Here is a 13,543-nt window from a genome sequence, read left to right as displayed (position 1 = left end):
TCCTGAAATGGGGCCTATATAAGTGCTTACAATCTGTCCTTTTTTTATTAGAAATATACTCTGCTTTTCAAATACCACCTGCTACCCATTTCACTCCTTAAGGGTGTTGAAAGCATCCAAGTCACAAGTAATATAGATTTTTCTTAAACCAACAAATAAAAGTATTATAAAATGGAGTAGTAACTTACGATAGGTAAAGAACAGAAGTTTTCAAAACAGAGAGATGCATTTCAAACATCGAACCACTCAGACTGTGGTGAATGTTTCAGGAAGGTTTAAAGGGGGAAAGCCAGTAGCTCAGGCGACCAGATGAATAAAAAATGTATGTTATCACTGAATGAATCCACAGCTACAAATGTAGCAGGTTAATTTACTTCTCCCTCCAAAAGAAACAGTAAATGTTAAAGCCCCATTTTCTTACCATCCTTACAAGCATGGATAGAGCTAGGATCCTGGGAAAGGCCCTGCTTTGGGGACATTACTCTTCAGAACAGTTTCATAGAACATTCTTTAGCATTTACCCCTTAACCTACATGTGTTATTTAGTACGTGGATGGATGTTTCTAGATGAGAGCAGAAAGAAATTTCTATGTAGAGTAAGAGGCACTTGCATCCAGTGTCAGGTGGAACAAGGAGGAAGGCTGGCATTCTACATGAAAAGTATTCCATCCAGTGGATGCAAATCCATCACCTGGAAATGCATCCTGGTCCATGGCCATCTCCGAGGAATTACCTCTTGTTGGAGCAAATGTAAAAAGGAAGCGTTCAGGGATCTCTGTCGCCCAGAAGTCTGACCAAGAACTGAAGGAGTGGATGCAAGGGGAGGGGCTGAAAGCGTGCACCTGCAGTAGCTGTGCAAGGAGGCAAGGAGGCAAGAATACTGCCTGGGCTCAGAGCGGGCTTGGGCTGTGCTGTCCAGGTTTCTGTGGTACCAAGGCTACTAGCAGGCAATTTACTGTCTCTCGGAGCCTCAGTTTCTTTTGGTATGAAATAATGACTACACTCTCCCTAACAACGTCTAAGAAACAAAATAGCCCTGGCTGGTGTAGCTCAGTGGATTGAGCACGGGCCTGCGAACCAAAGGACCGCAGTTCGATTCCCCGTCAGGGCACATGCCTGGGTTGCAGGCCAGTTCCCAGCAGGGGCCAGTTCCCAGCAGGGGATGCACCAGAAGCAACCATACATTGATATTTCTCTCCTTCTCTCCTTCCCTTCCCTTCTAAAGATAAATAAATAAAAATTTTTAAAAAAAAGAAGAAACAAAATAAAGGTATCCCCTGGGATCTAAAGGAGGAGATTGGGACTGTGGTTGGTTTGGAGATTAGCACTGAGGGTTTCACACCACTTGAAATCTGTAGTATTTTTTGAGAGAAATAGTGAAGGTTATGAACAGGGTGTCCTTGGAACTGTGGACAAAATAATTTAATGACACACGTAAGACTGCAAAGCCGGTGGGCCCGTTTGCAGCAAAGAAGGCCATTCGCACATGGGAGAAAGCTTCTTTTCCATGTTTCACTGAGATTTCACCAAGTGCTCAGCACCGTGAGAGTGGGGGCTCTGTCTCATTTTCGTGCCTCTCTCATGGAGGTTAACCCCAGTGTGACTCTGACATGCAGTACCCAGTAAGTGCCCATTCAGTGATCAAGGAAAGGGAGAGATGTGGGAATCTGAATAAGAGGCAGTGGAGCAAGACTGGAAGGAATAAAAGAATTACACACCAAAGGAAGTCACGCTTATTTTGAGATCGCTTCCTTCTATATCATAAAGTTGTTTTTTTCTGTATTCTGATTATCATTATCAACCCAAGGGAACAGCTACTATACTACTTCAGTTGGGTAATAGGTGGCTGACCCTTCCATTGAAGTCGATGGCCCAAGAAATTCATGCTGGGGTTACTATGAAGTGACCTGGCTTGGTCTACCTAGCTTAAACTAGGGGCTTCATAACAATCTGACTCCGCCCCTATTTCTCAGTAGCCTGAGAAATCTTTTACTCCCTTTTTTATTACAAGCGTTCACTGGTCGTGATTTTGGCTCCTCTCACTGAGCAGGGGGTGGGTGGGCAGAGGTCTTATATCTCCTGGTCTGAGGTGATGCCTTCAATCACAGCTGATACTGCTTTGGAGTTGAGACACCTCAGGCCTGGAGCATATTGCCCCAGGCCCCAGGGTTGCCTGAAAGCATCAGAGTCAGGTTTAGTGACTCCAAGGAACTGTTTGCTTCTCTCTTCTTGGAAAAAATGACTGAGTATTATAAAAGGAGGCAAAAGGGGATTATTTAGCCAGGGTTCATTTTCATAAGCAATTAAAAAAAAAAGGACCTAACAGGAACTCCTTCAGGTCAGTGCTTTTCATCTGTTGTCCTTGGCTACACTTGTACCAGATTTACCTGGGAATCCTGGGTGCTGAATCTGGTATACCTTTTTTGACCCACTGAATCAACATCTCTTGGATTCTAAGAAAAAATTTTAAAAAGGGGTATTGTGCACATTTCTGCTAGGTTGTTTCCAGAAGCAGGTATAAGTTATTGAAAATGAAAAGAACTGACTTTCCACCTTCCTGGTCAAATGGTGGCCAGATGATTCAGACCCCTCCCAGCCTTGTGGCCTTTCTGGTTAAGGCTGCACAGGATGGGCGCCTGCTTCTGCCTCAAACGCTACCTCACTCCTGCCTCAGGGTTGAAGATCCTTTCCAATCCTCATCCTGCCTCCACCAGCAACTCAGCACTCAAGAGCTTCTAAGAGTCAGAAAGTAGGAAGGATTGTGAGGAACTGTCTGTAGAAGAGATCAATGAGTGTGTTGGTGGCCCATAGGAGCAACAATGTCTATTGGCTTGAGAATTCCCTAGTCAGCCACCTGGAACCCAGCTCACACTTCCCTCCATCATTCTGACAGTGGTGAGGCCTGGTGAACCAGCTGGTCACCACACCATTCCTTCGTATCAGATCTTTTAATGCTGTAAACAGCATTGCCAAAAAGTAATACTTATATTGGAGAGCATCTTGTTGTTCATCCTTTATGGAGAGAATTCTGGTTTCACTGTGGGAAGGTATGAACTTGTGGCACGGGCCTGGTCGCAAAATTAGGCCATAAACACCGATTTTATTTGCTTACTTTAGGTTGGAGAAAGCAGGAAAGAAGTCCAAGATCTTTGCACCAAAATGCTTAATTCTGCTTTTCTTTACTTAAGGAGCTGAAAGAAAAAAGAAAAGTCATATGCTTGTACCCCAGCTCTGGATTGTGGGAGACAAAGCCGATGCCCTCTGTTCAATGAACGTTTAAACTCTGTAACAGCATCCAAATATACAGAGAACATAGACCACTTTAGGATAACAGAGGGACCAAAGAACTGTATCTTTGACTAGAAAGGTGAATGGATCTTCCACTGCAAACTCTGCGCAGGGTAGCCGCGCGGGCTGGCGGGGAGCGCGTTGGCCAGGCCCCTTGCGCGGGAGAAGGCGCAGGCTTCCTGGTCTGGGTTCACTGCTTCAGGTGCCTCAGCCCCCGGCCCAAGTTGTCTTGGACAACCCCTCAGCCCTCCCGCCGCCGCCGCCTCCAGCTCCCCCTCCCCCTGGCATTTCTTGGCTTTAACTTTGAGCAGCTTTTTTTCTTGCAGGGCTGGTTGCTGGGAGGTGCAGTGGGCAGTGGCGGCTCCCGCTGCGAAGCTAGGGGCAGAGAGGGGCCCGGCCGGGCACGGAAGGCGGCGAGGGATGCTCGCTTCTGTGAGTTCTGCCCGTGGGGGGCCAAGGAGGGCTGTCGACTAGGAGGAGGCCGAGGTTGAGGAGGCCAGGGAGGGGTGATGATGGTGTTAAATGTGGCCTCGCAGCTCCCCGGGGAGGTGCCTGAAAGGAGAGTGCGCTCACCAGCTGACAGCGCGTGCTCCGCTCCAGACGCTCCGCACCGCGGCCAGGAGCCTCTGCCAGCCCCTCTATTGTCAACCGTTCTCTAATTAAGAAACACTCACATTACGGCAAACCACCCCCACGCTTCTTGGTTCCTGTCCTTTTCTTTATCTTCCCTCGACTCCTCTCCTCCCCAGCTTCCCAGAATTTAACCCATTCTCCGCTAAATTCCCCTTTTCTCGTTAGGGGCCTAGCAGAAGGGGAGGGTCCTCAGGGGTTGGAGTCTACGGCTCTGGTCAGCCTAGGATGAGAGGAGTCAAAAACGGCAAGGAAAACGCACACCTTTGTTATACATGCACCTCATACCCAATCTTCCGCCCCTTCTTACAAAACCAACTACGAGTAATTCAACTGCCAGAGGTCATCTTTAAACTCACTAGTACATACTTGCTTGTTTTGCCAATTGACAAGTCTGAGAGTGACAAGTCTAGGTGGCAGTTGGCAAGTGGGTCTGCGCTTTTGTTTCCAATTCTAACTGGGGTTTGGAACAGCTAAGACGAGGTTGATCATCTCTTTCTTGAACTTTCAAATAAACAGCGATTAATTTCAAAATATCTTTTGTTAGAGGTCCGTTTCTTGGTTCAGATTTAGATCTCTAAAATCGGTAGGCAGGCCTAATGAAGGCATCGGGCCAGCGTAGAGTGAGATTAAAAAAATTAACTCACCCTCTTTTTTTCTGGTCAAGCTGGAACCCCAGTTAGCAATGTCCCATACAGAAGAACATGTTTAAACTTGTCAGTTGCCAAAAATAATCTTCCTCCAGCTTTTTGGGAAATCAAATTAGTCCCCAAAATGTGATGAGCCAAAACTCCCCACAGATAAAAGGGGTGGTGGGGTAGAAGGCAAGGACGGAATATAAAGCAAGTTGCTTAAAGTATATAAAACTCTAGAAAGCAACAGCAGTGTCTCAAAAGCCTAACCCGATTTATCTATCTTCATTACTTTAAGAAATGCTGCCTCTTTGTTTGTTTGGGTGATATTAAGCATGCTTAACTTGCACACATAGTTGATTCCTTTGCTAGTATCTTAGATACTTGGATCTGACTTTGGAAGGTAGAAGCTAATTGCTAATAATGGAGAGAAAGGAGCCAGTCAGCATGGCAGGAGTGGTCTGGCATATGGGGAATGAGCGCTCAGCAATACTCAACATTCAAGTTTCCAAAATATTAATGAGATTATAGCAACCTGCAGCTATATGTTACAGCTTGTTAATGGTGTGTAAGAGAGCGAGCTGCCAAATGTTTGTTATGCAAACGCCATAGCAGAACCTTAAAATGGAAATGTGATTGTACATCTCTTTCAAAGAAATGCCAGCATAAGAAGAAAGAAACAGAATGAAGGAAAGAAAAGAGGTTAAAGTCCTCATTTGAACTCTGAACACTTAATTTGCCACAACGGGATTTGGCTTTTGATGCATGTCTGAATGGGTTGGAAGAATTCATCCACATTTTCAGTCTGTGTGGTACAAAATTTCCAATCTGCTATTTTGTTTTTTTTCATGAGAAGAAATCTCAAGTGACTTCCTTAAAGGATGTTAGCATTATCTCCAATTAGCATATAATGCCACTAACATTTAAAGATTAAATATTTGACGATGGTTGTGATACAAGAAGGAAGAAAAACCCTGTGAATGTTTGCGCAGTTGAGCTCCTATCCACAGATTTTCTTATACAAAAATTAGAGAGTGCATTGACCTGGTGGATGGGAGTAGTAAGATCCAGTTCTAGGGGTTGACACTTTCTATCTGTGTAGTTTGGGGGCAGCCAGGAACAGGGGCATGTATAAAAGATGGGAAAGCTGTTCCTGATTCCATTTCTGCTTTGAAATTTCTCTAAGTCTATGTATATGGACTTGAGTCTTTTTTCCTCCGGTTAACACAAGATGAGCATAAAGTTTTTGAAAGTGAAATACGGCTTTCTTTGAGAAAAAACCCCACAACTGTATTTTCCGTAGTCCCGTCTTTCCCCTAACATTCATAACGGTAAAAGCAGTCCCCACTGCTCTCTCTCTCTTCCTCTCCACGTGCATGCAGATGCACCCAGCAAAATAACTATACAAATACGTGTGCATTTATCCTGTAAGGCTGCTCTAGGTCCATGCCTGTTGAGTCTGCTTATTGGGAGCAAAATGGAAATGTGTTAGAAGCAATCGCTTGATTTATTCAGCAGCCAGAAGATTCCTGATGATTATCGTGAGCACAGCAAACTCAGTGGGAGCACAATGTTATCTAAGGGACAGGTGCATTGTTTCTGCCCCTGTAAAGTGTCAGGAGCCGCTGCTCAGTTCTCCTAGAAAGCTGCTGGAGGCGTTCAGCTTCCCTGGATCTCACACATCAGCTGAAAACCATGGGTACCCAGGTGGTCAGTTAAAAGCTGGGTTCCTCAGATTTTTAGATCAGAGCTTCGCTCCTTCTCGCATTTTCTGCCCCTCACTTTCTGGCTCTCTCCTCTTTTCAAGGTGCCGGGGAGAAAGGGGGAATGCAGGGACGATTAAAATAACTATCTCTGGCTTTTTGTCCCCTGCTTTCTTGCCCTCGAAAGGTTATCCTGATGGAGACACAAAATATGAAAGATATGGCTTAAAATTAGCCTCTCAAATTCACTGATGTTTATCCAGTGGAAAGTTGCTCATCTTTAATAAATGGTTCTTTCACATCTGCCAAATACATTTGTAAAATTCTACTTTCTACTCTCTCCACACACACACTGTGTTAGATTTTTAAAAATGTATGATCCTAACAGCCCAGAATAGGCTATTCCTTAGTGAGAACCTTAAGGTGGAAGAGTGAGCACGCCATTTAGTTTCTGCAAATGACTAAAAGTGTAGATAAATGTTTTCTAAATAGGAACTACTTCAGGACAAAATAAAGCAAACATCATCACCTACATCGGAAGAAGAAGAATCAATTGTAAAGAAAAAAATTAGTGGAGGTCAACAATTTCCTCGGACAATTGCAAGTTTATAATTTTTTAATCAACCTCATCCCCTTTCCCTCAAGTTCTAATCCATTGTTCTCTTTATCTCTTTGCCTTCAATCCTCCTCCCCTCCAGAAAAAGAGGAGAGAGGAAGAGGAGGGGGGAGAGAGTGGGCTGGGAAGAGAGAATGGGCTTGTGTTGTGAATTTGACCTTAACAAGAAAAGCTTTCAGCTTTGCTAAAGTTTTTATGAAGTGGAATAGTTAACCCTGGTAGAGGTCACTATTCCTTGTGAAATCCTAGGAGAACTGAAACACGTGCCTTTTTGCTTGTAGAAGTTGTTGGGGCCGGGAGTGAAGAAGAATGGGAAGATGCTGGCTATCCAAGAGGCAAAACTTGCACAATTAGGAAAAGCTCTTTATCACCATTCAACTACTGACGAGTGCTTTTCTGCCCCTAGGGTGTCTGGTCCTACTTGAAGACACAAGGTGTATGACAGATTTTTTTCTCTCTGAAACCTCTTAGATCGCATACATTTTCAATTAATAAAAGGCAGTCCAAGACTTTAAGGTTATTTTAAACCGTTTTCAATGCTGACGTTAGAATGAAATAAATGACAAATAAAAGTTATTTTCAAGTTTATTTTTATCATTTGCAAAAGGACATACATAAAACAATGGCAGTTGGCTTTGCTAACTTAAAATAAAATGATCTCGAGTAGAAAATGTAAAAAAAAATGAATCAAGATAAGTAGAAATGGTAGCAAACACTCAATAATAAATAACTTTTCTAACATTAACAAAGCAAAATAACATTGACCAAATGTTTTTGACACTACTGGATATTTTTTTCATTTTATTTTTTTAAACAAACATTTGCAAAGAGCTTAATCAAGGATTACAAGTGGCCGTGTTTAAAAAGAAAAAAAAAAACCATAACTGGTCTGCAATTGGCAGTTGGTTTGTCCCAGAGCCACAGCGGTAGCGGCTGATAAAGTGCGTGCGCCGTTTCCTTAAAGACGCCAACTTTCTCGCGATCCGATATACAGACTGGGTGCGTTCATACAATATATAAACTCCCAAGTTCCCCGTTTTCGAACAATTACATAGCCAAAACTTATTTACTTTGGAAGTCTTAACTTTGCGTTTCATCATGCATTTTGGGAAACAACTTAGGAAGACTAACTCTCCCAGGCTTAAGTGCGCGCAACACACAGGGATGGATGCCCAGGGCATAAAATAAATTAAACACAAACCAACAACAGAGAAGATGCGACATTTTAGCAGCGTATTGGCAGCAGGGAACTAGAATAATTGGGTACGTATTATTAATTATACTTTTTCTGTTATCTACAGGGGGAGAAGAGGGTGGGAGGGAAGAAAATAACTTTAAAAAGCTTTCATCAAACAATGTTGGACGACAGGAAGTTTGGAATAGCGGCGGCTTTTGCAAAGCATCAAATGTAGCTGCCATCTGAAGCCAAGTCGTTGCTAAACAACGACAATCGCCCAGGAAAAATTAAAAGGGTGCGGGGATCTTTAACTGCGGGGCTTCCCGCGCGCGCACTGGGAAAGGACGATTTTGTTTCTGTCTCAGTTTTCAGGGTGTCTGTCACCTTCCTAACTCGCCTCATCTGAGTCACTGTAATGGGAATGGGGGGAAAACTCTCCATCGCTTCTGTGAGATCGGGGAGAAGTTTTGCTACTTTCCTCCTGCACTGGCTGCAAGATCCCCCCGGGCAGCGAAGGCGACAGGTTCTTTTGCGCCATCATCGCCGTCAGGGCGCTGTCCTCGAAAGTCGAGAAGTGCAAAGCGTCCAGCTGCACTGAGTATCCTCCCGCGGAGGACGGGGCCGAGAAGCGAGTCCGGCAACTTCCAGGCGGAGTGGGCCGCTGGCCGGCTGCAGACGCTGGCTGTGCCCCAGCTGCGGTCGCGGTGCCCGCACCGCCCTCATAGGGGGCGGCGGTGCGAAGGTGGTGGTGGTCGCTCTTGCAAGACGCTGGCTGTGGCGGTGGCTGCTCCCCGCCGTTGGGCGTTTGGAGAAGCTCAGACAAGGCGTTGATGTAGATCTGGGCCATCTGCAGGGTCTCGTACTTGGACAGCTTCTTGTCGTTGTTGAAGGACGGGATAACGTTGCGCAGCTGGTCGAAGGCGTGGTTCAGCCCGTGCATCCTGCGCCGCTCCCTGGCGTTGGCCGCCAGCCGCCTTTGCTTCTGCACCCCGTTCACCTGTTTGCTGGAAGGGGCACGCTGGCGGCTGCAGCCCAGGTCTTCTACCACCACCCCGCCTTTCAGCTTGCACAGCTGTTCGCGTACTTTCACGGGGCCAGGGCTCTTGTTACTGCTGCCGCCGCCACTTCTCCTCACCAGCTCCCCCCGGCTGTCCACCTCCTCCCGAGGCGCCGCGGCCTCGGAAGTACCCAGCTCAGGGGAATGCAGCAAATACTGGGCGGCGCGTGCCGTGCAGATGCCCTGCAAAGTGGGGGCCAGCCAGGCGCGTGGGTCGGTGCTGTCCAGGAGGGACAGCTCGGCCGGGTAGACAGGATGCTCTCTCGTCTGCAGGGTCGCAGGTGGCTGTAGCGGCTGCGGGAGGTGGTGCGACTGGGGATGGCGATGGTGGTCCCCTAACTCCTTCACTTCAGCCCACTCTTCTACATGCAGCAGGCGGGACATTGCACTGAAGAGGCTCGGAGGTGCAGGGTCGAGGAGGCACTGACAAAACCAGCCGGACAAAGCAAAACCAAACAAAAAAACAAACGCACAAAAAAAGCCTTCCCCGGTCTCTATTGCAATGTCTTTTTTCCCCCTCCTCAACCCTCCCCCACCTACTCGGAGATCACACACCAGGTCGCGTGCAACGAAGCTTCTCCGGTTGCTGAAGGCGCTGCGCCCCTTTAAAAAGCGGCACGCGCCACTGTGGCTCCCCCCGCTCCTCTCCCAGCCCCCCCTCGCGCCAGTCGCGTGTCTGCTCAGCCAATGGAGGGCGCGGGCAGGCGCGTGCGAGCAGCCAATCAACGAGTTTTTACACCCAAAGAAAAGTTCGGGCGAGCCAGGGGCTGCGGCGCCAGCTCCGGGTCCCTCAACCCAGTGTTCAAGTTCGTTAAATTCATATGTTAATTGCAGGTCGTAACCGGACTCCGGGTTGTGTGTGGGTGCGGGCGGCCTCGGCGCGGGAGCCGGGGCCAGACTGCGGTCGGACGGGCACGGCCGTGCGAGGGTCGGAGGCTCCCGGCGCCTTGCTGCCTCCGAAACAAGGGTCGTTGCTCCCACCGTTTGTGGCCAAACATTTACTATCTCTCACCTGTAATATATACATCTATATATGTTTGTATATGCAAGCCTTTCATAGGTATGTGGATATGTAGTTGCTAAACGATGTATATACCATTTAAAATCAATGTTAGAATTTAAAGAACTGTCAGAATACGATTCTCAGTTTTCATTTCTCATTCCAGATCTTTATGTAATATTTTCCTCAATGGAAAGTAATGCTGCAGTTCAGCTATAGAGTCCCTCCCTCTGTCCCCCTTTCCCAGCACCCCGTGACCCACCGGTGTTGGTTGAAAACTCTTCTGGGTGGTTCTGGGGCCAGGACAAGTTACACCACCTCCAACCACACTGGGACTGCTCACTGAATGCGGAGCCAGGGCCGTGCGCCCCGAGGAGAAGGAAAGGCGCCTGCGTACCTTGCAACTGTGAACTTTTTCAAGGTACAGAATCCCGGAGTTTCCTACCCATCTGCTCCAGGAACTCTGGGTTTAACTGGGCGCGTGGCTTCTCCGGCAACACCCAGAAACTGCCGCCGCACTCTCCCCACCACCGTACGCTTCCTTAGGGCGGGTAGTCCCTCCCCTCTCCTCCCCTGGCCTGAGTGTTAGAGCCCGGGAAGTCCTGGGCAGTGCTGGGACTTATCTCCCAGGTAAGCACGACAGTCTCCTGTAGCCCAGGTCTGCTGTGTTCGCAGCCAAAAGCCAATCAGGGACACCCCAGACCTGGGCACGCCCGGCTTGCGCGCGCAGCGGACCCCCCCCCCCCCCCCCCCCGCAACTCGGGCGTTCTCAGCAGGCACCCTGGGGCCCAGGAATGGGGCCCAACCGGCTAGTGCTAGCTCTGCTGGATACTTGAGTCATGGCTGTGGTCCGAATAGGAATCTCAAGCACTGTAGAAGATGGTCAAGAAAAAAAGCCAGAGAGAGAGAGTTCCGTGGAACCAGAAACGACTGTGACCAGAATTGATTGAAAGTTGTTCTCGCTAGCATTTGCAGGAACTTGATCTAACCTGCCATTTAGAACTCCTTGGAGAAAAGAATCTCTGAGACTGGAATGGGACACACATACACACACGCACACACACATATATTCTAGAGTATATTTCACCTATATATTCTATACCAGCAATTATTAACAGATATGCTGAAAGAATTTAAAAAAATGCAATACCTGATTGTTTAGTCTGGGACACTGACCTCTTTTCCTTTATATTGTCAAATAAAAATAAATAAATAAAAAGGATAGCCAACACAATACCCATCTGATGTAAGTGTATCAAAATGTTACCTATTTTTGGTCAGATTGGCAAAATATACATTTTTGTGTATATTGCAGAATTTTAATAATTAGTTGATATGTGCCATGAGATGAAAAAGGTTGAAAATTAAAGTTCTATAATGTATACTGTATTCTACCCTTCTATACCTTTATGAAGATATAGATAATCTTAAAGGTATAAAGCTATGGTACACTAGAATGCTGAAATGATATGTATTTAACACATCATTCTTCACAAGGTTTTCCTTGAATCTTGTCTCTTTGCCAGTGTGTAGGGACAGTCCCAGGCCCTCCCACCTTAACAGCCAGAAAGGTGAGAGCTGGATTCTTACGTGAATATTTAGGTTCTGGTGCAAATAATACATTGTATAAGATGAACAGACACAAAAGCAAAAATAGAAAATCCCGAACCTAATTTGATAGTCATTGATGAGAATAAAGAAAAGATAAATAGGAAAAATCATCTAATTCTTTTTGAGGGAAGAAAATTCTCTAATTTTTTGGTGATTGGAATAGGTACCATTGGAATCAACGAATAATACTATTTCTATAATAGTGTTACTAGGTAAAATGTGCTACTTCAAAAAATAATTGCTAATAGTAGTTGTCAAAAGGTGACTCAGAAAAATGATTGACAAATACCATGTGATCTCACCTATAATTGGAACCTAATCAACAAAACAAACAAGCAAGCAAAATATAACCAGAAACATTGAAATTAAGAACAAACTGACAGTAATCAAAGGGGATAATGGCAGAAAAGGGGGATGGGTGATCAGGAACAACTATAAAGGACACATGGACAAAGCCAAAGGTAGGTAGGATTGAGGATTGGAGGTGGGGATGGCTGGGGTGGGGGGAAAATGGAGACAACTGTATTTGAACAACAATAAGAAAAAAGAAAAAAATGATTGACTATATTCTACATATACCATGGCAGCTTTAGCTGCTAGAGCCTGGAATTATCAGCTGTTTATATTACATTTATTACTTATACATTACTTTTCTCAACTGTATCAGTTGAAAGTTACTTGTCACTTTCAAATATATACCCATAGTTTCATAGGCTGGCATCATCCAGACTTTTTGTCTGTATTTTAAAGTTGACCACATTACCGTCAAATTTTATTTTCCTCTGAGCTTGAATAGTTTTATGGTCTAAGGCCGAATTGCTGAATACATGGAATATTGATCCCAATTTGTCAATTTTTAAAAGATTATCATTAGTATTATTACTTTTTTTTGAAGCAAGTCTCAATTTTAGGTGCATGATTTAGAGTGACCCCAAAATTTGAAGGACAGTAAGATATTTTTTGTGGTTTATGGTAAAATGCATTTCTTTTTCCCTTAGAATCAACAGAAAGCTATTTTCTTAGGCCTCCCCCCTTTTCTTTCTCTTCTTCTCTTCCATTAGGTGGGGCTGAGAAAGTGAGGCATCTGAATGGGGAAGGTGACAGAGCATGGTGCACGGGGCAGGGGCCTCAGTTGTGTGAGCAGGGTGTCTGTCCCTGCGTAGGTTTTGTGGCCTGGGATGTCAAACATCAAGTAACGTGAGTGTGTGCAGGGGCTGGGTGCTGGCAGCAGCAGCAGAGTGTAGAGTATGGCAGTGTAAGCAGAGACAGGAGGGCTTCTCTGTGTAGGGGCGGCTGGGTTAGTTCCTTTCAGAAGGATTAATGAACAAGAAAATACTTGAGGACCATAGGAGTCAGGTTCTCACTGTCAGGAAAGGGAGTTACATGTATGGAAATGGAGAAAGCTGTAGAATTCAGTTGAATTGGTGATTTTTATATGAAGTTATGGTTTTCAATATGTGTAAAGAGATTATAGAGAAATGAACACAGATATGAATGTAGGGTGTGTGTGTGTGTGTGTGTGTGTGTGTGTGTGTGTACCTACATATATTCCCTAGCTTTTTTCATCCCCAGGGCCTGGGATATGCAATGAGTATATCTGGCTTCCAGATTTTAGTTTCTACAGAAAATTGTCCACTAACAGAGACTGTGGTTCTTGGAAAATGGGATGATTCCAGGAATGGGACAGAAAAAAAAAAAGATGAACATAAAACATCTTGTGTTAGAAATAAGGCAGTGCTCAAAGAATGAGGGAGACACCTCATAAGACCTCAGCAGTCTGCTTGAAGCAGCTTCCACGGACAAAATACAGGACAATTTTCAGCATCAAA

The 13,543-nt window shown here is 45.5% G+C and overlaps 1 protein-coding gene across 1 annotated transcript; it reads right to left on the bottom strand.

Moving 5' to 3' along the window:
* Window positions 1-8,434: 8,434 nt before the first annotated feature.
* ATOH1 (atonal bHLH transcription factor 1) lies at window positions 8,435-9,487 on the bottom strand. The gene has a single exon (XM_037162674.1). It carries the CDS (start codon window positions 9,485-9,487, stop codon window positions 8,435-8,437), a length of 1,053 nt encoding a protein of 350 aa, XP_037018569.1.
* Between the last annotated feature and the right edge of the window lie 4,056 nt (window positions 9,488-13,543).

The sequence above is a fragment of the Artibeus jamaicensis genome, unplaced genomic scaffold (assembly GCF_021234435.1).
Source record: "Artibeus jamaicensis isolate MK-2021 breed Jamaican fruit bat unplaced genomic scaffold, CSHL_Jam_final contig_452, whole genome shotgun sequence".
NCBI lineage: Eukaryota > Metazoa > Chordata > Mammalia > Chiroptera > Phyllostomidae > Artibeus > Artibeus jamaicensis.
The sequence above is the reverse complement of the archived record's forward strand: the minus strand, read 5'-3'. Positions and strand labels throughout refer to the sequence as shown.

Coding starts and splice junctions, on each gene's coding strand:
- ATOH1 (XM_037162674.1), bottom strand. CDS start 9,487: ATGTCCCGCCTGCTGCATGTAGAAGAGTGGGCTGAAGTGAAGGAGTTA.